Source organism: Abrus precatorius, unplaced genomic scaffold (assembly GCF_003935025.1).
Source record: "Abrus precatorius isolate BTA unplaced genomic scaffold, Abrus_2018 Scaffold7, whole genome shotgun sequence".
Classification (NCBI taxonomy): Eukaryota; Viridiplantae; Streptophyta; class Magnoliopsida; order Fabales; family Fabaceae; genus Abrus; species Abrus precatorius.
Genome location: NW_020874417.1, coordinates 32,286,742 through 32,310,119, shown reverse-complemented (window position 1 = coordinate 32,310,119; position 23,378 = coordinate 32,286,742). Strand labels below are relative to the sequence as shown.

Below are 23,378 nucleotides of genomic sequence, written 5' to 3'. Positions count from 1 at the left end.
AACTAAACCTATTAATTGATTTGAAGATAGATTCCATAGTTGGATTTAGAACACTTTTGCTTTATAAAATAAGCTTCTAAATGGTTTGGAGACATATTCACATAAAACCAATCCCAATATCACACGTATAACAGGGTGCAAATTTGCATTTTGGCAGGTGGGCAAAGATTCCAGGCCTTACAGAAAATGGTTAGTCTCATATTTAAAACTAAAATGATGTGACACAATTAAAAATGGGATGTGAAATGCGAAAAAAGAGTGAGAGGAATAAAAGATAAAAAGAGAGAGGAAAAAAAAAGTGGGCCTGCATGAACCATCACCACCAATGTTGAAAACAAACTGAATATAGTTTATGGGTAAAACTCCACAAATTTTCATATTGCAATAATATTAAACTATCCAAAGACATGAGTGAGTGGAGACAACCTATAATGCACTTCAATAGAAACTAAGTAGCAGACAAGAAAAAACATCGTATTAAATCTCAACAATCTAGTGTGAAATTTCACCTTTTTTTGAAAGGTATTGATCATACATAGTGAGAAGAACCAATCAGGCTTTGTAGACTAAAGAAAGAGTCCAAATTGCTTTACGACATATTTATGCATCGACCCTACATCCCACCCAAACCAACAGCGTTTGACGTATGTCCATATAACACAAACTTTCTTAAATACATGAAAAATGTTGTTTAACTTATGAATGAAATACTTAACATAATAGTTTTATTATTTATATTAATTTTATTCAATTTGAACAGGATTATTTTTGGTAAAAAATATTTATGATCTGAATAGAATTTTAAATAGTATTTTTTAGATGGGTATATAAAAAATAAAATTAAAATAATATATAACATATTATAATAATTTTCAGATATTTAAATAACAAAACTCTAAATTGATCCACTGGTATTGGATCTCAAACTGTGTGTAGCCTTTTTGTCCTTTCCAGTTCCACTTACAGCAAAGAAGCAAAGTCAACTAATTAACAGCCTTGGACCTGAAAGTTACAATTTATTATTTTATCTGTAATCAAATATTTGTAAAAGAAGTTAATAAAGAAAAAAATAAAAAATAAGAGGTTGATTGGATTAAAAATATTTATCATTGTATAAAATTTGCATTAAATTAAAAATTCCATGCAAATAAATTGAAAAAACTCGTAATATTGAACAAGCCCGTTGTGTTTCTTTGTTTTTCCAGGAGAGAGGATCAGTGACTCTTCGCTCTTTGGTGTTTGTGATACAATTCACAAATAAATTCTCTGTATGCTTTGCATTCATCTTTGATGGCAACGATCACTGCCCCGAACTCTCTTCAGATTCGATTAGCTTTCAGTGCCTCCAATTGCACCAAATTTCCCATCCTTCTCCACTCCAGTCTCCGCCACTTGGATCGTCGTGTTCGTGTTCGTCTTCTCTGCGTTGCCAAAAACGGGAACGGGTTAGACACTGTTCCCAACCGGGTCGGGTCGGATGGGTGGCCCGATTCGGAGGTTGGGGAACAGTCTACCGGCTTTCACAAGAAGAACGAATCATATCGTGGTGAGGGAACCTCAAGTTCTTTGAATTTAAGATCTTCCTATTATTGGATTTTTGTATTGTTGCTTCTTGGATTTCATATTGATGTATTAGTGTTAACTTGTTATAATGTTGGAAATTAGTCAATTAGAAATAAGGAAGAGAGTTTATGAAATAATAGTGCATTTTTCTTTTTTGGGTGTTTGGATAGAAATAATTCACTGCTTGACACTTTTGAAGTAGTTTGCTTTCTTCAGGAGTAGTGGGAATGGGAGTGGCTGGACTCGTTCTTCTTTCAGGGCTTACCTTTGCAGCCTTGTTTGTCAGCAGACGACGAATCAGTGCCAGTAAGTAATCTTCATTTGCTTCTGTTGCTGTTTCTACAAAATTGGTGTGCATTTGGGTGAACCAATTAAACTTATACATTTTAAGCAGACTACCTTCTCTGTGGATTATACTTGACTGTTTGCAGGACAAGAACAGCAAATGGAGCCGACTGCACATCAGGAAGTGCTTTTGTCTTCCGATGATCATAATGATGAAATAGAATGTATAAATGCTGGTAACAGAGTGGAGCAGGGAAATGGTGATATGGAAGGTCCGATAGATGCAACCGGGGATTGTTTATCTCCTGAGTCTGATGGGATTTCCAATAGCTGTAGAATCATTGATGATTCCAATATAGGATCCCAGGTGGTATATGATATTCATAACACGTGCAATGATACTGATGCCTCTGCACACTTATCCGTTCTAGAAGAATTACGTCATGGATCAGCTGTCAATGACAAATTAGTTGTTCCCAGTGAGGATGCAATGGCACTTAACGTTTCTGAATCTGAAAATCCTGTTGATTCTTTTGATAGTGATGGATTTAAAAATTTTGTTAACAGCACTTCTGTAGATACAGCAAGTTCTGTTAGTGAACTTAAAGAGAACCCGTTCAACGTTGAATCAAGAAACTCATCCAACTTTGATGATGAGTCCCTAACGCTTGTAACCAAGCAGCAGGATGAAATTCCTGGTTCAAATGGCAATAGAAGTTCTGGTATTTCCCACAGTTCTAGTTTTGTTGCTGATAATGTGAGTCCACTTGTCAATATTGTGCTCAGTCCTCAGTCAAATAAAACTTCAGACGCTGAGGTTTTTCCTGAAAATGAAGAGAATGCTCTATCAGTTTCAATCAAACAAAATCTTTACCTGAACAAAATGCTGCAGGTCTTAGCCAAGTCGTCCTCAGAAGAGCAGAGCTTTTTGGAACATAACCCGTTTACAAAATCATCTGTTGCATCAACCAATACATGTATAGATGAGCAGGTTAGAAATGATAATAATGAGGTTAATAAACATAGATCTGAATCTCCAAATTCTGGATCCTTTTACTCTGATCCTGGTATTCCAGCTCCATCAGTAGTTTCTGCAGCTGTACAGGTGCTTCCTGGAAAGGTTTTGGTTCCTGCAGCCGTTGATCAAGTTCAGGGACAAGCTCTAGTTGCATTACAAGATCTAAAGGTATTATTTAATTGTTCTTATTCACTCACATTTATAAAGGGATAATACGTCAAACATTATTTTTGTGAAGCAATATGCCTGCACATTGACAAACTTCTGAAAGATTGACTTGCATAGATTTTTTATCAACACATCATAGATTTAGTTTGAATGTTTGTTACAGTAAAATATGCTAGTTAGTCTGATCATTAATAAAAAGTTGGTATTGTTCACTTGAAATTTTTCTACATTATCAGGTCATTGAACCTGATGTTCAACCCAGTGATTTATGCACCCGTCGTGAATATGCTCGATGGTTGGTATCTGCTACTAGCATTCTATCAAGGTAGTCTGTTTATTTCTTCTTCCTGTTACTACAAAGTGAAATAACAAAATATATAAACAAATGTAACTGTTCGCTATTATTGTAAAATTTGGCTGTTCGTGTGCCTTTCTGGTTACTTCTTAGGAAAACAACCTCAAAGGTATATCCTGCCATGTACATAGACAATGTTACTGAGCTTGCATTTGATGATATCACCCCTGAAGACCCTGATTTTTCTTCCATTCAAGGTCAGAATAAGATATTTTAATGTTGCATTTTAGTAGTGCAGCTTGTTCGTATGTATGACTTTCTTCTAGGCCTAGCATATCATGTATGAAGAATATGGATTTTCAGGCTTGGCAGAAGCTGGACTTATAGAAAGCAGGCTTTCAAGATGTGATAGACAGTTGTCTGCAGATGAAGAATATGGCCCATTTTACTTCTCCCCTGAAAGGTATGCTTTACTAAGTGTGAACTTGGATATCTGATCTGTGGTTGCTTTCTTCCACTCGGGCAACTCAGTTATCGATTTATCATCAACATTGTTGAAATTCTCCCATTTTTTAAAATTCAAAATTTCACATGGTATCCTCCTTTATTTTCATCTAGTAACCCTGTAGTATTGTGATTTCCCATCTCTCCTACATTCATTTGCTGCAGCGCTTTATCACGTCAAGATCTTATTAGTTGGAAAATGGTCGTAGAGAGAAGACAGCTACCGGAAGCAGATAGAAAGGTTTCTTAACATTGTAGCTTGGTCTGATTTACTTAAGCTATTCTTGTATTTCTAGTTGTACTGTAACTAATCAATTTGTTTGCTTCAAATATGACGACTGATGTGCAGATGCTGTACCAACTTTCTGGTTTTATAGACACTGACAAGATACACTCTGATGCATTCCCTGCACTTGTAGCTGATCTATCTGCCGGGGAGCATGGAATAATAGCTCTTGCATTTGGTAAGTCATTTTCATTTTGAGTCTTTGAAAATGGATATCCTTATTGTTGTGAATTTGTGTTGTTTTTCTTTCATTATTCTTAGTATTTCTTGTCTGCTTTTGGTTTTAATTGTTGCTTCTTAAAGGTAATACACGATTATTCCAGCCACATAAACCAGTAACGAAAGCCCAAGCAGCTGTTGCCCTTGCCACTGGAGATTCTTCTGACATAATAAGTGAAGAGCTTGCACGCATTGAAGCAGAATCTCTGGCTGAAAATGCTGTTGCTACACATAGTGCTTTAGTAGCTCAAGTTGAGAAGGATATCAATTCAAGTTTTAAACAGAAGCTTTCCGCGGAGAGGGAAAAGAACAATGCTGTTGAAAGAGTGGCTGAAGAGGCAAGATGTGAGTTGGAAAGGTTGAGAGCCGAGAAAGAAGAAGATAGACTTTTCTTGATAAAGGAACGTGCTGCTATTGCATCAGAAAGGGATGTTTGTTCTAGGTTAAGGCATGAGATGGAAGATCAACTACAAAATCTTATGAATAACAAGGTTGAAATAGCTTATGAAAAAGAGAGGATTAGCAAGCTTCGGGAGCTAGCAGAAATTGAGAACAGGGAAATTACACAATTACTGTATGAGCTTGAGGTTGAACGAAAAGCCTTGTCAATGGCCAGGTAAAATTGTGAAACTTCTTAAAACAACCAAATTATGTTTGATCAGCCTTAATTTTTGGTTTTATTGAAATAGTAAAAGCGTGTGTGTGTGTGTGTGGGGGGGGGGGGGGGGGGCTTGCAAATATAATTCTTTTCTTCACATTTTACTGTTGTTTATATTGATTTGTAATTAATCATTTGATATATGCATCTAAATTTCAGCTATATTAATTGGTTGATCCATTTATGTTTCTTGGGTTTATGCTTTCTATCTCATCAAATACTATTTTGTTTCTACTTCTATTTGGAAAATTTCTACAGTTTTATCTGGATTTATTATTTGTAGCTGAATTCTATATTTTGGTTTATTTATGACATCGACTGATTTACTTGTTTACAACAAAAAATGGTTCTTAAGATACAAATGTTTCCAGGAATATGAATTGCACTCATTAATTGATGTTAATGGTCAAAATCAATCAGACACCACTTTTATTCTTCAATACCATAAAAGTAGCAGGACTATAAGTTTTTATTTGTCATACATTGCTTATCTTGATCTACTTGAATTATTGATGCAAAATTGATGGCACACAGATATTGTAAGTCCTACTGTGATGCTAATACACTGACATAGTTTATTATTTGTTATCACAGTTAAACAAAACAGTTCAGAAGCACTTACTTTGTCTCCAGTATAGTTTAGTCATAAAATTACCCTTACCTTACTGCAGTCTGAGTGTTCTGGTTTCAGGGCATGGGCAGAGGATGAGGCCAAACGAGTGAGCGAACATGCGGAGGCTTTGGAGAAGGCTAGAGATCATTGGGAGAGGAATAGAATCAAAGCAGTAGATGGTGAGGACTTCCGTGAGGAGAAGTCTGGTGGAGTTACATGGACCAATGCTGAGGAGCAGTTCTCGGTTCAAGGCACAGTTGACAGGGCTGACAATCTATTGGACAAGCTGAAAAAAATGGCAGTAGGTGTGGGAGGAAGAGCTAGAGATACAATTGACAAGATTATCCACACGATTTCCCAATTTGTAGCAAGATTGAGGGAATGTGCATGCAAAACTGGGAAACAGGGTGAAGAATTAAGAGAAGCTGCCATCTCAAAGGCAGGTAAGTCAGCTTATGATGTGCAGCGAGGTGCCCTTGAATTTGGATCTACTATCAAAGAAAGGGCCGAGAGAGTCGCAGGTGATTGTAGAGAAGGAGTTGAGAAGTTCACTCTGAAGTTCAAGACCTGATCTCTCCTTTTTCAGTGCTCTCATGTTCAGGGAATTTTGAATACATCACACTCATGTGAATCATGTCATTTTTGTATAATTGAAACTAGTAGCAATTGTGGTGTGTGATAACCAGCTCTAGTTCAACATGTTACCTTCATGGCTCAATCATGTCTGCAGCTCAACTCCTTTAGGAAATAAAAGCAGAGCGCAAGTTTCAAGATTGTCTCGAAGCACGCTGTGTACATGTTTTGAGCATGTCATTCAAGCTCGGACTAAGTCACACGTAACTGTTTCTACACATACATTCCTTTTTCTTTTCCCTGAATGGTCATCAGCATCATTCGTAATTCGCATTCTGGAATCCCCATGATGCAGATATATTTATGAATGACAGAGCCAGGGAATTGCTACCCGCAAATCCAAAATAAAATGTCAGATCACTATTCAAGTGACCCACGTTTAATTTTAATTGGAAATTTAAATTCAATTTACATGTATAGGAAAAATCTTCAGGAGTTACACCAACTATTTCCTGAAAGAAACTGATTTAGTTAATGAATAAATGGTCTCTTAAACTTCAGCAATTACAATTAAATTTAAGTATTTAAAACAATGAATAAAATAAAATACTAATAAAATTATATTATCATCAATTACTTGTATTCATTTTTTAAAGTTGAAAATAAAATTGATGAAGAAAAATTAATGTCACTTATCATTCTGCAAAAATACTAGCACCTCGTTTTAACGTAAACACAATCTTCCAGTCTAGATGTACGAAATATGGGTACGAAGAAATGGAGTAGACTAGTTTTAGAGCAGATTACATTATTTATTCAATAATTTTTCATTAAATAACTTCATAGTATAAAGCCAACTATAAATTTTACGAGGACATTCAATGCACTTTATTTTGAGAAACTTAATTTAAAAAAAAATAAATATATTTAAAAAACAGAATAATTATAAACTTTGTTTTAACGTTTCAAAAGGGGTAATTATTATTGAAATAATTTGATAAAGATGGTGAAAACACTAATCCACATTGAATATGAAGCATAGTTAAATCAGAATGCGTAGTTGAAACTATTATTACTCACCGAGGACAAAACTACTCATTTGACAAGGCAAGAGAGAAATCATGTAATTTGACAGCAAAACCCATCATATGCAGAGAATTATAAATTATACTAAACCAAAGAACGTAGCGTATATACATACCCATTGGTCATATTGGAAGTATACTATATTCTCCCAAGCAGACTGTATCGGCAACATAACCCGCAGATGCGAAGTTTAAATGAAAAAGGATAACTCAAATTTCTGATAAAACAGAAAACAGGTCGATTGAAAAATTTCCATACATCATCATGTCTTAGTTAAGTAAAACATATTTCTCAAAAGTAAATCTTGGAGCTAAACTAATTGAACCTTGAACCAAAACAAAAATAAGACAGCTAGTCCATCAAAAACATAGATCCATCTAGTGAAACTAGAACAAAGTAAATATGATTTATTTCTTCTTGTCTCCAGCTCCACCAGCCCTGCACAATTACGAAAATAACATGAGTAACAGTCACTTACCAAGAAATTAACATTCAAGGATGCTAGTCAGATTAACAAATTATATGGGGAATCCATAATATTGACAAAAGAATATATAACTACCTCATCTTCCTGAGAACATTGGACATCTCCTCACGCTTCTTCTTTGCACGTTTATGCGTTCCGAGCTTTCTCTTTGCAACCTTGAGAGCCCTCTTATCTTTTCCAACCTTCAGTAACTCAGTTATACGTTTTTCATATGGTGCGAAACCAGCAACTTCTCGTATGAGGTTCCTCACAAAGTGCACCCTCTTGCTTGTTTTCTGTTTACAGAGTCAGTCAATATATACAGCCTAATTTAAGACAGCTAAACAAAGATTACCCAACAGAAGACACTTTTTAACATTTTAACCTTCTCTTTTATAAGGATGCAGATTGGAGCATTAACTGTTGGATTATCACAACCAAGATTAATTTTTTTTTTTTAAAAAAAAGCCTAAAGAAAGGGGAAATGGGTCTCCAAAAACTTGGTGAGTTTGAAAACAAAATGACACATATGGGTTTCAAATCTGAGTGCACCCCCGTCCCCACTGACAAACAGTGTTTTTAGTACGAACTGAAACAAACAAAATGCTTTGCTATGGTTTTTCAATTTACACTAGTGTAAAATCAGAGATAATGCAGTACAAAGGGGGTTCCCATAATAATAAAACTACTAAAACAGAAATATAACAGATAATACACCCTGTCTAGAAATGGCAGCAAGCTCTATTTTTAGAAGGTCAGAAGAAAAATTCAAATTTGAGAAAGTGAGAAATCACATTTTGAAAGTGAGAAATAAGGTTTTGAAAGGGGGTAAGCAGTTGTTTAGGGTAATATGAAAATTGCAGTCAATTCACAGTAAAATCCCTCCCTAGGCTTAAGATATTCTCTTTGACATGTTTTTCAAATCTTTATAAATCTTGAAGCTTCTTTTTTCAAGTAAAAGAAATAATCTAAAGTCAGACTCACCTACATTAATATAAAATAAAAGGAACAGAATATTGTAAAACCCGAATAGCTTCAGAGGAAAATTTCATGTTTGAGAAAGTGAAAAAAAAAAAGCATTTTAAAAGGGGGTTGGCAGCCATTAAGAGAATTGATTATATCACACTCAGTACACAACAAACTCCACCAGGGCTGAAGCTAAACTCCTTAACACGTTCTTGAAATCTTTATAAATCTTGAATTTTCTTTATTTCAAGAAAAATAAACTATCTACAGTCAGACACGTCTGCAGTAACATCCAACGAAAGCAACAGAAAATTGTAATACCAAAATAGCTTCAGAGGAAAATTTAAAATTTTAGAATGTGAGAAAAGGGCGTTAGAAATTAGAAAGGGGGTAGGCAGCTATTTAGAGAATTAAGTATATTGCACGCAGTACAGAGAACTATCTTTTCCTGGACTGAAGCTGAAACCCTTGCACACATTCTTGAAATCTTTATAAATCTTGAACTTTCTTTATTTAAAAGAAATCATCTAAAGTCAGACACATTTGCACTATCATAAAATGTGAAACCTAAATAAAATAGATTTTGGGGAAACATAAAAATTTTGAGTAAGTGAGAAAAATAATTTTGAAAGGGGGTAGGTAGCTGTTTTAAGAAATAAGTATATTGCACACGGTACACAGAACATCTTTCCCTGGACTAAGGCTATATCTATTGACAAGTTCTTGAAATCTTTATAAATCTTGAGCCAAGAAGAAATTATCTAAGGTCAGACTCATTTGCATTTTCATACATATAAGGAACACAAACTGTAAAACCAAACAACTTATTTGTTATTCATCAAGACAATGGCAAGCTAAAAATTCAATCTGAGAAAAAAATGCAAAATTGAGGCTGAAAAATTGGATCACATTAAAAACAAATAAACAAAAGTAACACAAAACTTACCCCCTTACGATCTGAGGGGCGTGGAGGCAATTCCTTCTTGGTGACAACGTGACCTTTGTTCAATCCAACAAACAGACCCGTACTAGGCTGTTTAGGAGCCATTGCCCTGTCCCAAAAACAAACACGCTTCAAAATTGTTCATGTTTTACTTAACAAGAAGTAGCTAAGCGGAACAACTAACGTTAAATCGTAGGTTTGTGTTATGCGAAAATGTGAGAAGAAGATCGAAAGTAAAGAGCTTTACCTCTCGTGCTGGTTGGTGGCTTCTGAAACCCTAACACCAGAGAGAAGGAACTAGGGTTCTTATCTAACTGCTGCGTCATTTATTACTGAAGCTCAACTCGGGTGGTGGATCGGTTAACATCTGGGCCCGGCCCATAAAAAATTAGCTCCTTAAAAACAAAAACACAACATCGGGCCAACCATGTGTTTTCTTACATGCCTTTTTGGTACACGATTCTATCATATATTTTTCAAGAAAATAAAAGAAAAGATCAGCATTGACCTTCCCTTCAAGGCCACAAAAGAACTAAAACTCAAAAGAGTTGGAATATGTTGAATGTTATTTTGCTAAATAAGAAGGCAAAATATGAAAAAAGGGTGGTGGAAATTAAGATGTAAGAAATTTGATCATTCGAACGTAAATGCTATGACCAAATGCGTCTTTGAATCACATTTATTTTTCATTCAGTGACTTCTTGTAACGTTTAACCGAACGCACATTTTTTATGCCTGCAATGTGATTCCAAACATAGAATCAAACAAAACAGTTTCAGTGGTTTAGCCAGAAGGAGTTTCATGGAATAAAACCATCGAATAATACAAATTTCCAGAAACGTTATATGATTTTAATTTTTTTTTTTGGGAGCAAAAATCAATTTCAATGGTCCCCAACAAGAAATCAATCAGACCTGTTAAAAAAAGGATTAACTCATATTTAGAGTTGCAAATTCACGTTTGTGTCACACCATCGTTTAACCAAACATGCTACTAAAGGTGAAAGAATGTTAGAAGTTAAAGTGACAAAATCACGTGTCATAGAAAAATATCCTAAATATCTAAGAAAAGTAATTTTATATTCCCTAAACAATTCTTTTATAAATTCTCTCTGTTAGCAAACACTAAAATAGCAAAAATTTGTACACTGCCCCAAATGTTAATAAAAAATTAAAAAGTGTATAATCTCAATTACATTTCTTGGGTGTTCAAAATATTTAATTAAAAAATCTATTTTTCCTATTCCTCACTTGCTTATAATATATCAAAATACTTCATACAAGTACATTTTGTTTTTGTTATTTTAACAACATAAACAAAACTAACTAATCAATCTAAGAAAACTTACTCCACAAGCATTTTTATTACAGAAAAGAAAAAAAACGCTTAAGAGAGAAGTAAACAAACTTTACAATCATCCATTCAAGAGGTGAGTACATCCTGTATTAAAAAAAAGTGCATATTGAATATCAGCAAGAAATAAGGCTTTCTCCATAGTCCAAGGCTCTAAGCCATGTTTCCATAAACTACATTATACACGCTAAACCATTAGTGAAGAAGGCAAGGTAAGAGATGGAGCTTATTTATCTGACAACATTTGGAAGAAAAAAAAATAAATTTAGGTGTTATTCTGCCAAGCGGCACACTACAGAAGCTCCGAACATGGCTATGCCATAGCCAAAGACAAACATGATAGCTTAACCACTCCAAAGCCCCAGAAATAAATGTCACTTGATCTGGAATCATCAACTAAATATTCTGACACCATTGCCTCTTAAATATTAAAATGAAAGGCGATAATTACAATGATTATGCCACACACTCCAGCATGTTATTTTCCCTACCCACCCAGCATTGCACTAATGGAAAACTCAAATCTAAGCCAAAACTAAACGGCCTTTGACTAGAAAGTGTAGAGTATAGAAACGCACCTTTATTTTCAAAATCATATATTTAATTGAATTATATACTATTTTCTAAGTTTACAACTCAGCACGGGATAAACCCAACTTTGTCCTCTATCATCATATATCTGAAGCTCCTCCGAGGTTGTTTTCCGACCATCAAAGACTATGGTGACACTGTCTGATTTTCTCTGCCTCCAACCAAAGTTTCCTTGTTTGGTGCTTAAACATTGGAATTTGGTACACAGTGTCTTTCCTTTTTATTTTTTCATTTTCTTCGTTTGTGCTTGCTCTTGAGTGTTCTTCTTATTTGTCCATTTCAAACTTAATATCAAACTGATTATTATTGGCTGAAGTTATCAACTTTGAGTCCTTCAGTTTCAGGGTTTCCTTGGAATGCATCTTGATTTCCTATTTTGATATTCATCAACTCCTTTTGGAAAATTTTGTCTGCTTGTTGAATTCTCCGCTTGCTACAATCCCTTATTACTTTTGTTTTGAATGGAATCAACAATTGTAGCAATTTTCAAGGAAGTTAAGTTGCTGTGTATTATCTGTAATTTCCAAGTGGATCACTTAATGTAGTTTGGTATTGATCATGGTTTAATATTTTATTACTGAATTATATACCTGCAGGTACCTACCCATTTGACCATTCATCCCATACTTTTTACTAAATTTTTTTTATACATTTGTCGCCCGAAGTTACAGTTTCTGATCGTGATCATTGTTGAATCCACAATTTCTATAATGTCAATATCATTTATATTGTACACAATATAAAGTACCCTTGTACCATTTTAGTTTGCACTTCAATTTTCACATTTGGAGCTCACATTTATTTCTGTATAAGCAAAGCATTACATTGAAGAATATGCCTAGGCTGTAGACACGATGTCAATCCTGTGTGGTGTGCCTCTTTTTGAGTGTGTGTACTGTCTGGCTTGTGCTCGTTGGGCATGGAAAAGATGTCTTTATACTGCAGGCCATGACAGTGAAACTTGGGGTCTTGCCACAGCAGAAGAATTTGAGCCTGTCCCTCGCCTTTGTCGCTATATTTTAGCCGTGTATGAAGATGATATTCGAAACCCTCTTTGGGCTCCTCCTGGTGGCTATGGAATTGACCCTGATTGGTTGGTACTCAAAAAGACTTATGAAGATACACAAGGGAGGGCCCCACCCTATATACTGTACCTTGATCATGATCAAGCTGATATAGTTCTTGCCATTAGAGGACTAAATTTGGCAAAAGAGAGTGACTATGCAGTTCTGTTGGACAATAGATTGGGGAAGAGGAAGTTTGATGGAGGGTATGTTCACAATGGGCTGTTGAAGGCTGCTGGATGGGTTTTGGATGTTGAATGTGAAATTTTGAGGGAATTGGTAGAGAAGTATCCAAACTATTCTCTTACTTTTGGTGGACATTCCCTTGGATCAGGTGTAGCAGCAATGTTGAGCATGGTAGTGGTGCAAAATCGAGAAAAACTTGGAAATATTGAGAGGAAGAGAGTTAGGTGTTATGCTATTGCGCCTGCTAGGTGTATGTCACTGAATTTGGCAGTCAGATATGCAGATGTCATCAACTCTGTTGTGCTTCAGGCAAGTTATCCGACTTATTTTTCTTAAATTGAATCCTTGAATCCTTTTGAATATTTTTACGTCCTGTAGAGCGAAATAAAGGTAGCATTTGTTGGTATGACTATAGAAGGTGTCTGCTTTAAATTGCCTTCGGTCAATATTTGTTTCTTGCATTGTGTGTATAGAGGACATGATTGGCAAAGTGGCCCTAAATTTTGAATGTTATGAATTTTTTTTTCCTTAATTGTTCCATCCTTATTCCACTAACCTTTGGGGTGAGAGAGGAGCATCATTGGGATATGATGTAAAATTTTAGCCAAGTAGCTGTTGATCAAGCTGCATTATTAACTTCTTCTCTCGTCATACTTCATTAATTCCTTGTCTTGATTCACGCTGAGTCTTGTACTATTAAGTTAACTTCCCTTTTCCTTGATCAGGATGACTTCTTACCAAGGACAGCCACTCCATTGGAAGATATATTCGAGTATCTTTTCTGGTATGTTGTAAGGACCTACATAAGAGTAGCTCCCTAGTTATCCTGCTTGTTATACAATTATGGACCGGTGTTCCAGTATGCTAAAATTTGTGCCGTTAACTTAGGATATGTTTGGAAGAGGGTTTTTGGAGGGGAAAGGAGAGGATATATTTTTTTAATTTTAAATTAATAGAATTAATATCATTTATGATGATAAATGCATGATTAATACATTAAGTTTATATTAATTTTTATTTTTTTGAAAAAAATTAATTTTAAATATATTTATTTATAATAAAAATGTCTTCCCTTACCCTCTCCTCCAAACCTCCCATTGACAAATATGAATTAGCAATGTCACTAAGCCTGTGATTAGTTGATGTCAACAATTAGTGGAAGTGATTGTCAACGATTTAATGTTTCCATGGTAAGATATTGTTTTCTTGTTGGCAGTTTGCCATGCTTATTGTGCTTGAGGTGCATGAAGGATACATGTATACCAGAGGAGAAGATGCTGAAAGATCCAAGGAGACTCTATGCTCCAGGTCGCCTTTATCACATTGTTGAGAGAAAGCCTTTCAGGTATGGTTAAAGATTCCAAGAAGAGCTTATTAAGCAAAATTGTAACTGTACTTTTGGAAATCACCTGCACTATAAACACACACTGTGTAAGTTTTAATTGTCTGGCACATGTTTAGCATCTTGTTTCCTCCATTGGGATAATATATTAATATGATAAAACTGAAAAAGATGTATAAATAACTTTTTCTTTTGCCTTCAAGTTAACAAATTTTCTATTCAGAATGGGAAGGTTTCCTCCCGTTGTGAGGACAGCAGTGCCAGTAGATGGAAGGTTTGAGCATATAGTCCTTTCTTGTAATGCGACGTCTGATCATGCCATTATTTGGATAGAGAAAGAAGCCCAAAGGGCTTTGGATGTAAGTCTGTTAGCCAAGTAACTTTTTATTTTGTTTGCTGGGGTCTCTTTTTCTCTGTTTATGTTTACTAAAGCTAATTATGGCACATCCCTTCTTGTCTCCTTGGAGTGAGGTAAATGTACGTCATTTGTAAGTGCTCTTTGGGTCCAACAGCTTTTCCTGACTTGGAATTAGAAACCATCCCCTCCCCCTAAAAGTTTTGTGACAAAAAATGAAAACTAGGATCCTGGATACAACTACTAACTCATCTTTCTTCCCATTAACCAATTGACTGTAGATTTGAGATAGCTTAGACTCACGTTTGACAACAATTGTTATACATATCTAGCAAGAGTTAAAAAATAGATTTTTGACATTTTACTCCTCAAGTATGCATATAAATTTGCAATTTTTGTCTCCTATTTAAACTTAAGCTTCTTGTTGGCATATGCAAGTAGCAAGGTTCTGTTAAGGAGAATGACCAAGTCCATCTCAATCATAACTTCTATCCTACAAAATAGGCATTAACTGATTAGATAAGGAATTAGTTTTATCATTCGAATTCAAATATCTTCTGTGAATATCATTATATAATTCTTGCGCACTGAAAATGACACAATAAACATATTCAGAAAACATAATGAACACAACCTTTTCCATTTTGTTTCTGCCAAATGCAGTTGATGAAGGAGAAAGATAATACCATGGAAATACCTGCAAAGCAAATCATGGTGCGGCAAGAAACATTAGCTAGACAGAGTCAAGAATACAAAGAAGCATTACAAATGGCTAAAACATTAGATGTTCCACATGCTTATACGTACCAATATGGAACCTTTGATGAAGAGGGAGAGGAGAGTTCAAAAAGATCACAGGCTGAGTCTTCTTTTAGTTCAACTAATAGAAGTACAGTGGATGAAAGCTGGGATGAAGTGATTGAGCGTCTTTTTGATAAGGATGAGCATGGTCACATTGTGCTCAAGAAATAATAATGATCGTGTAATTTACAGGAATAATTTATATATTATTGTGGTGAACAATTAAATTCGTTCATTCTTTATGTGATTTTTGTGTGTGTGTAGCTGTAGCTCAAAGGGTGTGTTTAGAAATACGTCTGTAAATATGATTCAATGCAAAAGTTACAACTCGAGTTAAAATAATTGTAAATTCATAATAATTTAAATGTAAAATCAAACACCCTCGAAATTGATTTCAATTATGTTCAAAGTTTTCAAAACTAATTTTCATCACAGGAAAAAATATTCACATCTGTTCAAGCTACAAAATTTTGGTCTTTTTATTTAATCGTGCACGTAACGCAAAACCAAACAGGCCCTTGGAATTGTTTGGAATCACGTTCTTCACTTAGCTTCGTATATGTAAAGATACTCTCAATCAATGCGTCTATCATGAAGTGTATCACAGTAACACCGCAAATCTGCAATGAACGGTAAATCGAGGTATCATTTCTTTTTTTTTTGTCGTTCCATGAACTGAATGAGGAACAGAGACTACTCTTTTTGGGCAAGCTATTGTGGCCAAGACTTTACCAAGTAAAAGAAAGTACTTTTGTTTGACCAAAAAGAAAAAGAAAGAAAGTACTTTATGCATTGTTGTTTTCAGCATGCTTGGATGAGATTTTAAAAATAAAAACAATAAAATAAAGCGGTATAATTTGTTGGTCTTTGATTGTATATCCTCACATGTCAAGTTGTGACTTGTGAGATGAACCTTGGAGTTAAAGGCGTTAATTTGAACATTGCAAGTAAATATCACTTTAATCATCACCTAGATTAAAGTCTACTTCAATTGTGACTAACCACTAATCAGTATTAACACACACATTTGAATCTCAGAGTTGTTTGGTTGTTGAAAAATTACATACAAAAAAATTGCAAAGCACTTGTATGCAAATAGAGACGCTGGATCTGTTTCGTATATCCGCCTAAGAAACTGTCTTGAAGAAGTAATCTTTAGTTGAGCACCACAAAGTTAAGCATTCCACTTTATCCCATAGGGGATGCCATTGCAAGGAGCTGTCTTAAAAAATTAGCATTCCACTCCAACTACAGGCACCAAATAACAGCCAAAAATACATAGCACACTGCATACAAGCAAAGGGCCTTGGAGCTTTGCCCTTCCATATATTATTCAACTCCATCGTTGGATTTTAAGTATACCATACTCTATTCCATGCAATAATACAATTACAGTAATAGGCTCTTAAATATAAAGTAAAAAAAAAAAAATTCACAAAAATGTAAACCAGTTATATTCATACACCTTCTCAATACTTTCAACTTTTTTTTATTTATCTCTTTTTACCTATCACATCATATCATCTATTTACATATTTACCGACATCTATATCAAATCAACGCTGCACATATCTTGCAACCATAGGGAACATCATAATTTTTATTCGTATGAAGAACAAAACAATACATATTAAACAAGTTGGAAAGTTTAATGGGACCAAAGTGATCAGCAGTGTTGCTTCTCATCCCAAACAATCACTGCATCAATAAAAGCTCATGAAACTAGTAGTTGTGCAAAGCCACAACTTGAGAATTGAGAACACGGTATTTTCTGTGTTGAAATGAAAAACCCATAATGACAACTCAAAATGAATATAATTTAACATCAAACTTCTGTGTTGAAATGTGGAGCAGAATGAAGAGAGGGGCTTGGTTTCTTCAGTGAGCATGATGATTTAAAAGCCTCAATCTGTGACTGACATTTGACATAGTCCCCTTTGTTCTCTTCCAAACACTTTTTCAAAGCCTCAACATCGCATGGTGAAGTTATTTTCTTCACAATGCCACTATTCTCTGCTTTATGATCCATAACCCAAAGTCCAATTAAGAATAAAATAAAGGCTCTGCATTTCAGATCAAATAGCAATTGGTTCAATCAAAACAATCACTAAATTTTGGAACTAAAATAATAGAATAAAGCATTGAGAAACGCAAATTTAAAAGGTGCCAACGCTGTGTCCCTTTAATTTCTTGAAAATAGAAAATTAGTAGAAAGGAGGAAGGAAAATATCGTACCGTAATGAAACGCAGCACGATGGCGTTGATATATTCGGATTGTGTGATTTAGTGCAACGAATTGCGGTATTTGACTATGTATGTGTCAAAAACAGAAAGAATTTGGAAATGAAAGCAAAGTGGAACCTTGTATTCTGCAAACCCTAACACTCATAAGGAAGTAGAAGAAGAGGCTTATGTGTTTTTTCATTTATTAAAGGCTGAGAGAACATCATATTTATTGTTTGGAATTTGGGTGGAATTATTAAAAAAAAATAGCAACATTTTTTTAAATACTATTAATTTATTAATTAAATTCTACTAATATGGATCTCATTTTTTTTTTCATTCTTAATTTATTTCTAATTTTTAATTAATTATTAAAAGTGTATTAAAAAAATAGTGCATGAGAAAGCTATCATTCCTCGTTAATGTAATATTTGTAACAGGCAAATTCGATTTTTAACCAGCAAAGAATATAATATTTGTACATGATCATTTTTCGTTAAACCCACATTTAATGTTTTTTTTACTAAAAAAATCCAAACAAGCTACAATAGCAATTGCCCCTTTAATTTTAAAATGTTATATGTTAAAAGTTAAAACGTGTTACCAAATCAATTTTAACAATAAATTTTATACTAAGAGATTTACATGGTGTGAAAATTAAGTTTTAATGTAAACAAAGAAATCCTAATTAAGTGCATTTTTGGACATCGATTTTGTTTTAGGAAAATAATAGTTTAGCGGCGGCTAATTAATACAATAAACACTAAACATTAAATAAATAGTTAATTTCATTGTTGGGGTGTGCATGATATCCAAATTCCAAAGAACTTGGAACAAAAACATACCCCATTTTTAGAAAAACAACAGGTGAATAAATTAGTACACATGAAAATGAAGTTTGAGATGAATGAACTCACTGTCATGGAAAATTATGTTGTATTATATATACATTTCAGTGAATTAAGGGTTGCATTTCTGGTAGCATTCTTTTGGCATTTCCAACTCTAGTGTTTGCAATATTGGCAGAGCTAAGTTTAAAAACTTGCCATGGCCAACATATGCGTGTGACTTTATGGCTATTGCGTTCACGTTTCTCTGATTCCTCAAGTTGTTTGGTTAGTTCCTCAACACGCTGACGAAGTTGAATTGCTCTACTATCAGCCAGCTCCAAAGAACTCTCTGCTGCTTCTTGTGCACCTATTGCTCTCATTGCAAGTTCCTCTTTCAGCCTTAATTTTCCATTCGATATGTCCAAAGCACCCTTCGTTCTCTGTAGTTCTTGTTTCAAAGCACCCACCTCATGGAACCATCATTCACACATTATCAACACACAAAAGATAGAGTAATTTCAAACCAATTTTGCAGCTAGGTAAAGAAAGATTATTCATTAGTTAGGATATATAATCATATTAAGGTCTAGCTTGAATGATTTTTTTAACAAATATCTATAGGAGAAAAAAAAAATCTATTTGATTTTAAATAACGTTTTTGTTTTTTTTTATAATTATAAAATTATCATCTTGTTTTTTATCTCTTTTTTTTCAATAAGATTTGCATAGGAGACACCATTTTTTTTTACTGTCTTATGTATAAATCTTTAAAAGTAACAAATAAAATGAAAAGCAAGGTGACCAATATGTAATTGTGATGAAAAAAATATATATTTTTAAGACTAAACAGTCTCTAAACTTTTTTCTGAGTTATAAAATTAACTCTTTTTTTTAGAAATTCTTCCATCTAGCTTCTCTTAAAGTTAAAATATATAAATTAGTTTTAATTTACAAAAAAAGTTTAATTTTTTTAATTTTATTTTTTATAAGTATTAGAATTTTATTCAAATTGACTTCAAGTATCAAATTTCTTAAATGGTAATGTATGTTGGGAAGGGATGAAGAAAATCTTTACCACTTTGTTACGCTCTTCAATCTCTTTCTTTCCAGCTTCAACTTCCAATTCACAAGCCTCTTTCCATCTAGCAACTTCATCTTCTGCATCTTTGATTTCCATCAAAAATTCCTCCACCTTTTGGCAATCAAACAAAAAGGAAAAAACTAATAAGAAAGAGAGCTTTTATTAGGGAATGATTATTTCCTTTGTTGATCAAACAGGTAAGTACATTTTGTGCCAAGATTCTCTCTCTATCTTCTAACTCCTTAATGTAGAGTTTATTTTCTACAATTTCTTTGGCTTGTTTCTCTGTGAGACACTGGAGGCGCTCTGTGTCTGACCTGGCATGAAGTTCATAATAAATAATCCAAAAACAAGCAAGATGAACACAACATATTTATGAACCTTAGCAGCAAGATAAAATTAGAAATTACTCATTTTTTATTTGGCACTATCAAAGAAAAATCTAAAGCATTTGTGAACTAAAGTGGCTTTGCATAAACAGTAAAAACTCTATTTTCACTCTCTTTCTTGCAAATCACGCTGTATATATACCATGCCACTATGACTGACAAGAATGTATGAATTCAATATAATTAGATAGTAAAGTACCTAGATTCTTCCAAAGATCTTCTCAATTGAGTGATTTCAAGACGTAGATTCTTCATTATCCTTTCCACTGTTGAGGCCTTGGAAAATTACCATAAATTTCAGAATAAACTACAACAGTCATCTATTAGAACTTAGAAGTGTCACCCTTTCATTTTTATGCAACACATAGATGCGGGAAACATAACTAAATGTGATGATGATACAATAGGTGGGCACCGTGAGATAGAAAAAAGGTGGTGGCCAGAAAACTTAACATGGTCCTAACAATTTCACAGTAAGTTTGTAATAATAGGGTGTCTAGATTTTTCAAATGACATTCATGCTTTGCTTTATCTAGCAACAATATTTCTACCAATTTTCATGCTATCAAGCAGTATAAATATTATTTAAGTAATGTTATCATTCCTTTTTGTTTGTGTCTTTTATTTATTTATTTATTCATTCTCCCCTTCTGTTAGATGTCAACTGTACGATAAAAGAACACTTTTTTTTAATGAAAGTTGAGTCAAGTTTGCCCCAGCAAGATGGAATTGAAGATAATATGAGCTTACCAGACTAACAACTTCCTCTTCACACTCACTGCCATCTGATGATTTAGCAGCAGTGCTAGCCCCAGAACTCTCTGTGGAATGCTCATTATTACCACCCCCCATCATGAACCCAAACCCAACTTTCTGCAATCCAAACTCAGCAATTTGCAAAAGGGGTATCCTTTTATGATCATGTCCCTTTATTCTCTTCTCCAATGCTTCTTTTTCCAACAAAGCAATCCTTAGCAAGTTATTAATATCCCTATTCTCATCAGTTAAACTGATCAAGCTATTCTCCAACTCTCTCTTCTCATTCTTCCTCAACTCCTTATACTTATCAACCCTTGTTTCCACCTCAATTGCAAGCCTTGAGATCAACCTTGCCTCATCCAATAACACCCTTGATCCCTCACCATCACCATCATCTTTAACAGAAGTTTCCTCCTTTTCTCCCTCTAACCCTTCTATTACTCTAGATAAACAATTTTTGGTTGAAGTGAGAGATTCCAAAGCCTTAAACGCCAACCTATTTGTCTCTTCTCTCTCACTCTCCAGTCTCTCTACTCTTCCTTTAAAATCTCCCTCTTCCACTTCTTTTCCCACCAATCCATCTTCCTTTTCTTTCAAAAAGCAAGGAACTTTCTCGGAATGAAGAAAATGGTAAGAGAGTTGAAGAGGGTTGTTGAGTTTGGGTTGATCATGAGAGAGTTGTTGCTCCATGTTGCATATGATTGATATAATAATGGGTGCTTAGGGATGTAGACGAAGAGAGAAGCAGAACAAAGTTAGAGGAGGTGGAAAAAGAAGAGTTTCAAAAGTCAAAACTAACGGTCAACGGAGGGGAAGGTTGGAAAAAGGAGTTGAAGGGGGTTTCAAGTTTTGGCGGGACTGCTTTTCAGACTCTGTTTAGTTAGTTGGAACTAACAGCCAACACAGCACAACCTTGTCCTTGACATTTACATTGTATTGTACGTGTCTGATGGAATTAAATTATTTTATCATAGTTTAATGACTACAAAAATATAATAAATTAGTTTCTATTTTTATATATTTTAACTTTTAAAATATATATTACATTAATTTTGATATATATAACTAAAATATAAAAATTTAAAATTAATACACTTTTTAATATGATTTATTTGATAAGAGCTTTTAGTTTTAGGATAAAATGTTTACAAACAAGTATAAGTTGTTGATTATTATAAGAATACTTGATTTGGTATAAGAAATTATTAAAAAATCCTGATTATTATGAAAATTAAGAATATTAAATTTTATTTAAATTGTCAAAAATAAAAACACTAAATATACATAATTTTTAAAGTAATTATGTAATCATTAATTGATTTTCAATCTTAGATTCATATTTATAATTTTCATATTTTAAAATGATAATTTCTTAGGTTATATTTCCTCATAAATACATATGTGTGTATGTGTAAACTAAATTATTTTTAAACAAGTCAATAAACCAATTTGATGATAAATTAATGTTTAAATTAAGAGAAATGCTAGAAGTAGTAGCTTATTCTTTTGAATTGTATATTAAAATACTAAAGTCAATTCCAACTAAAAAAACAAATGTTTATTTAAAAAATATTTTAACAAAACTATAGTATATAATTTGATATGCAAAATAACCCTTGTTGAGTCAGTCCAAAATATTATTATGCTCCAAATATATTAATATCGTTTGCACTTTCATGGAGTTATTTGAACTTAATCCATTATACCAGATTCATTCACATTAAATGCAACATCTATGGAATTCATCCTTTTTTCTGTTTGCTTTTGAGGTATAGACATTTTCTTCATTGCTTGCCCTTAAGTATAAAAGCAAGATAGATTCTTTCTTGTCTTTAAGTTATACAAATCAAGGGGTTGCTTATGAGGGGTTTACCGTTTATAATTAATTTTAAACATTCGTCTTTATCTCTCTAATAGAATTATATTCTTAAAATTAAAATAATAATTGAAATATCATTGTTACAGTAGTTGCAATATATTTGCAAACCAATAATTTACAGGAAGATTCATAGCAGAGCTTCATATAGAAACATGTTTTCTTATAGTTTTTCTCAATTGTTGTGTTCATTGACGTTTATAATGTCATCTATATTTAGAATTAATATTCCGTAGCTTGTTCGAGATGAAAGAGTACATATATTGTATGGAACCTTATAGTTCTTTTTTATTACAAGTTGCCTTTGGACGTTACTTTCATCATTGTCCTGTCAATATTTGTTTAATATTAGTGTTAGTACATTGATTTGTAAAGTTGGCACACCTATACTGTATCTGTACTATGTAATAATAAAATTTTGAATAAATATCCAGATTTACCCTTAAGATTTTTTGTTATACTTAATTGAGTCTATGAAAACAATAAAGTATATGAAATAGCTCTTGAAATAAATTTGAGACATTTTAGTCTTTTAGTTAAAAGATAAAAAAATATTTTATTTGATATTAACTATTAATTTTATATCAGTTATCTAATAGGCCATCCGAGTAATTTTGTTAAATTCAATGAGAGTATTTTTAGCATAAGAGATTTTCAAAATTCATTTAATGAGTTTTATTTTTTCTTAATCACTTAATTTCTTCCAGAAATCATTTTATTTTAAATATGTATTCTAAAATTTTAGCATATATTTATGAGGTTGATATACTTGTTCACAGGCAATCTTTTTTTTTAAGACAAATTTTTCTTAAAGATTGATGAATAAGAACATGTTTGATTACTATTTTAAAAACATTTTTCTGTTTTTTAAAATAAATTCTAGTA

The 23,378-nt window shown here is 33.4% G+C and overlaps 4 protein-coding genes across 8 annotated transcripts; 2 read left to right on the top strand and 2 right to left on the bottom strand.

Moving 5' to 3' along the window:
• The first annotated feature begins 1,154 nt into the window (after positions 1-1,154).
• LOC113871197 lies at positions 1,155-6,741 on the top strand. Of its 4 annotated transcripts, none has more exons than XM_027508114.1 (11): positions 1,178-1,546; positions 1,780-1,869; positions 1,995-2,605; positions 2,741-3,034; positions 3,271-3,359; positions 3,483-3,586; positions 3,693-3,792; positions 3,999-4,074; positions 4,183-4,297; positions 4,423-4,954; positions 5,688-6,656. In XM_027508114.1, exons 1-11 carry the CDS (start codon positions 1,291-1,293, stop codon positions 6,178-6,180), a joined length of 2,760 nt encoding a protein of 919 aa, XP_027363915.1. In that variant the 5' UTR covers positions 1,178-1,290; the 3' UTR covers positions 6,181-6,656. The 4 variants fall into 4 exon arrangements, with proteins under 4 accessions (XP_027363914.1, XP_027363915.1, XP_027363917.1 ...); XM_027508116.1 differs by having other exon boundaries at positions 1,187-1,543; positions 1,766-1,869; positions 5,688-6,651; XM_027508115.1 differs by having other exon boundaries at positions 1,260-1,546; positions 1,766-1,869; positions 5,688-6,513.
• A 728-nt stretch (positions 6,742-7,469) lies between these two features.
• LOC113872827 (60S ribosomal protein L36-3-like) lies at positions 7,470-9,953 on the bottom strand. 2 transcript variants are annotated; one of them, XM_027510663.1, is made up of 4 exons: positions 9,891-9,953; positions 9,647-9,752; positions 7,831-8,030; positions 7,470-7,706 (listed from the first exon to the last, which is right to left on the bottom strand). In XM_027510663.1, exons 2-4 carry the CDS (start codon positions 9,746-9,748, stop codon positions 7,676-7,678), a joined length of 333 nt encoding a protein of 110 aa, XP_027366464.1. In that variant the 5' UTR covers positions 9,749-9,752; positions 9,891-9,953; the 3' UTR covers positions 7,470-7,675. The 2 variants fall into 2 exon arrangements, with proteins under 2 accessions (XP_027366464.1, XP_027366465.1); XM_027510664.1 differs by having other exon boundaries at position 7,706; positions 7,828-8,030.
• Positions 9,954-12,441: 2,488 nt separating this feature from the next.
• On the top strand, positions 12,442-15,506 carry LOC113873651. Its single transcript, XM_027511867.1, has 5 exons — positions 12,442-13,146; positions 13,563-13,621; positions 14,054-14,182; positions 14,403-14,538; positions 15,198-15,506. Exons 1-5 carry the CDS (start codon positions 12,442-12,444, stop codon positions 15,504-15,506), a joined length of 1,338 nt encoding a protein of 445 aa, XP_027367668.1.
• A 2,971-nt stretch (positions 15,507-18,477) lies between these two features.
• LOC113871808 (uncharacterized protein At3g49055) lies at positions 18,478-21,307 on the bottom strand. Its single transcript, XM_027508909.1, is given in 5 exon segments — positions 18,478-18,855; positions 19,464-19,580; positions 19,675-19,786; positions 20,058-20,134; positions 20,609-21,307. Coding segments are annotated over 5 exon segments (1,383 nt in total).
• Between the last annotated feature and the right edge of the window lie 2,071 nt (positions 21,308-23,378).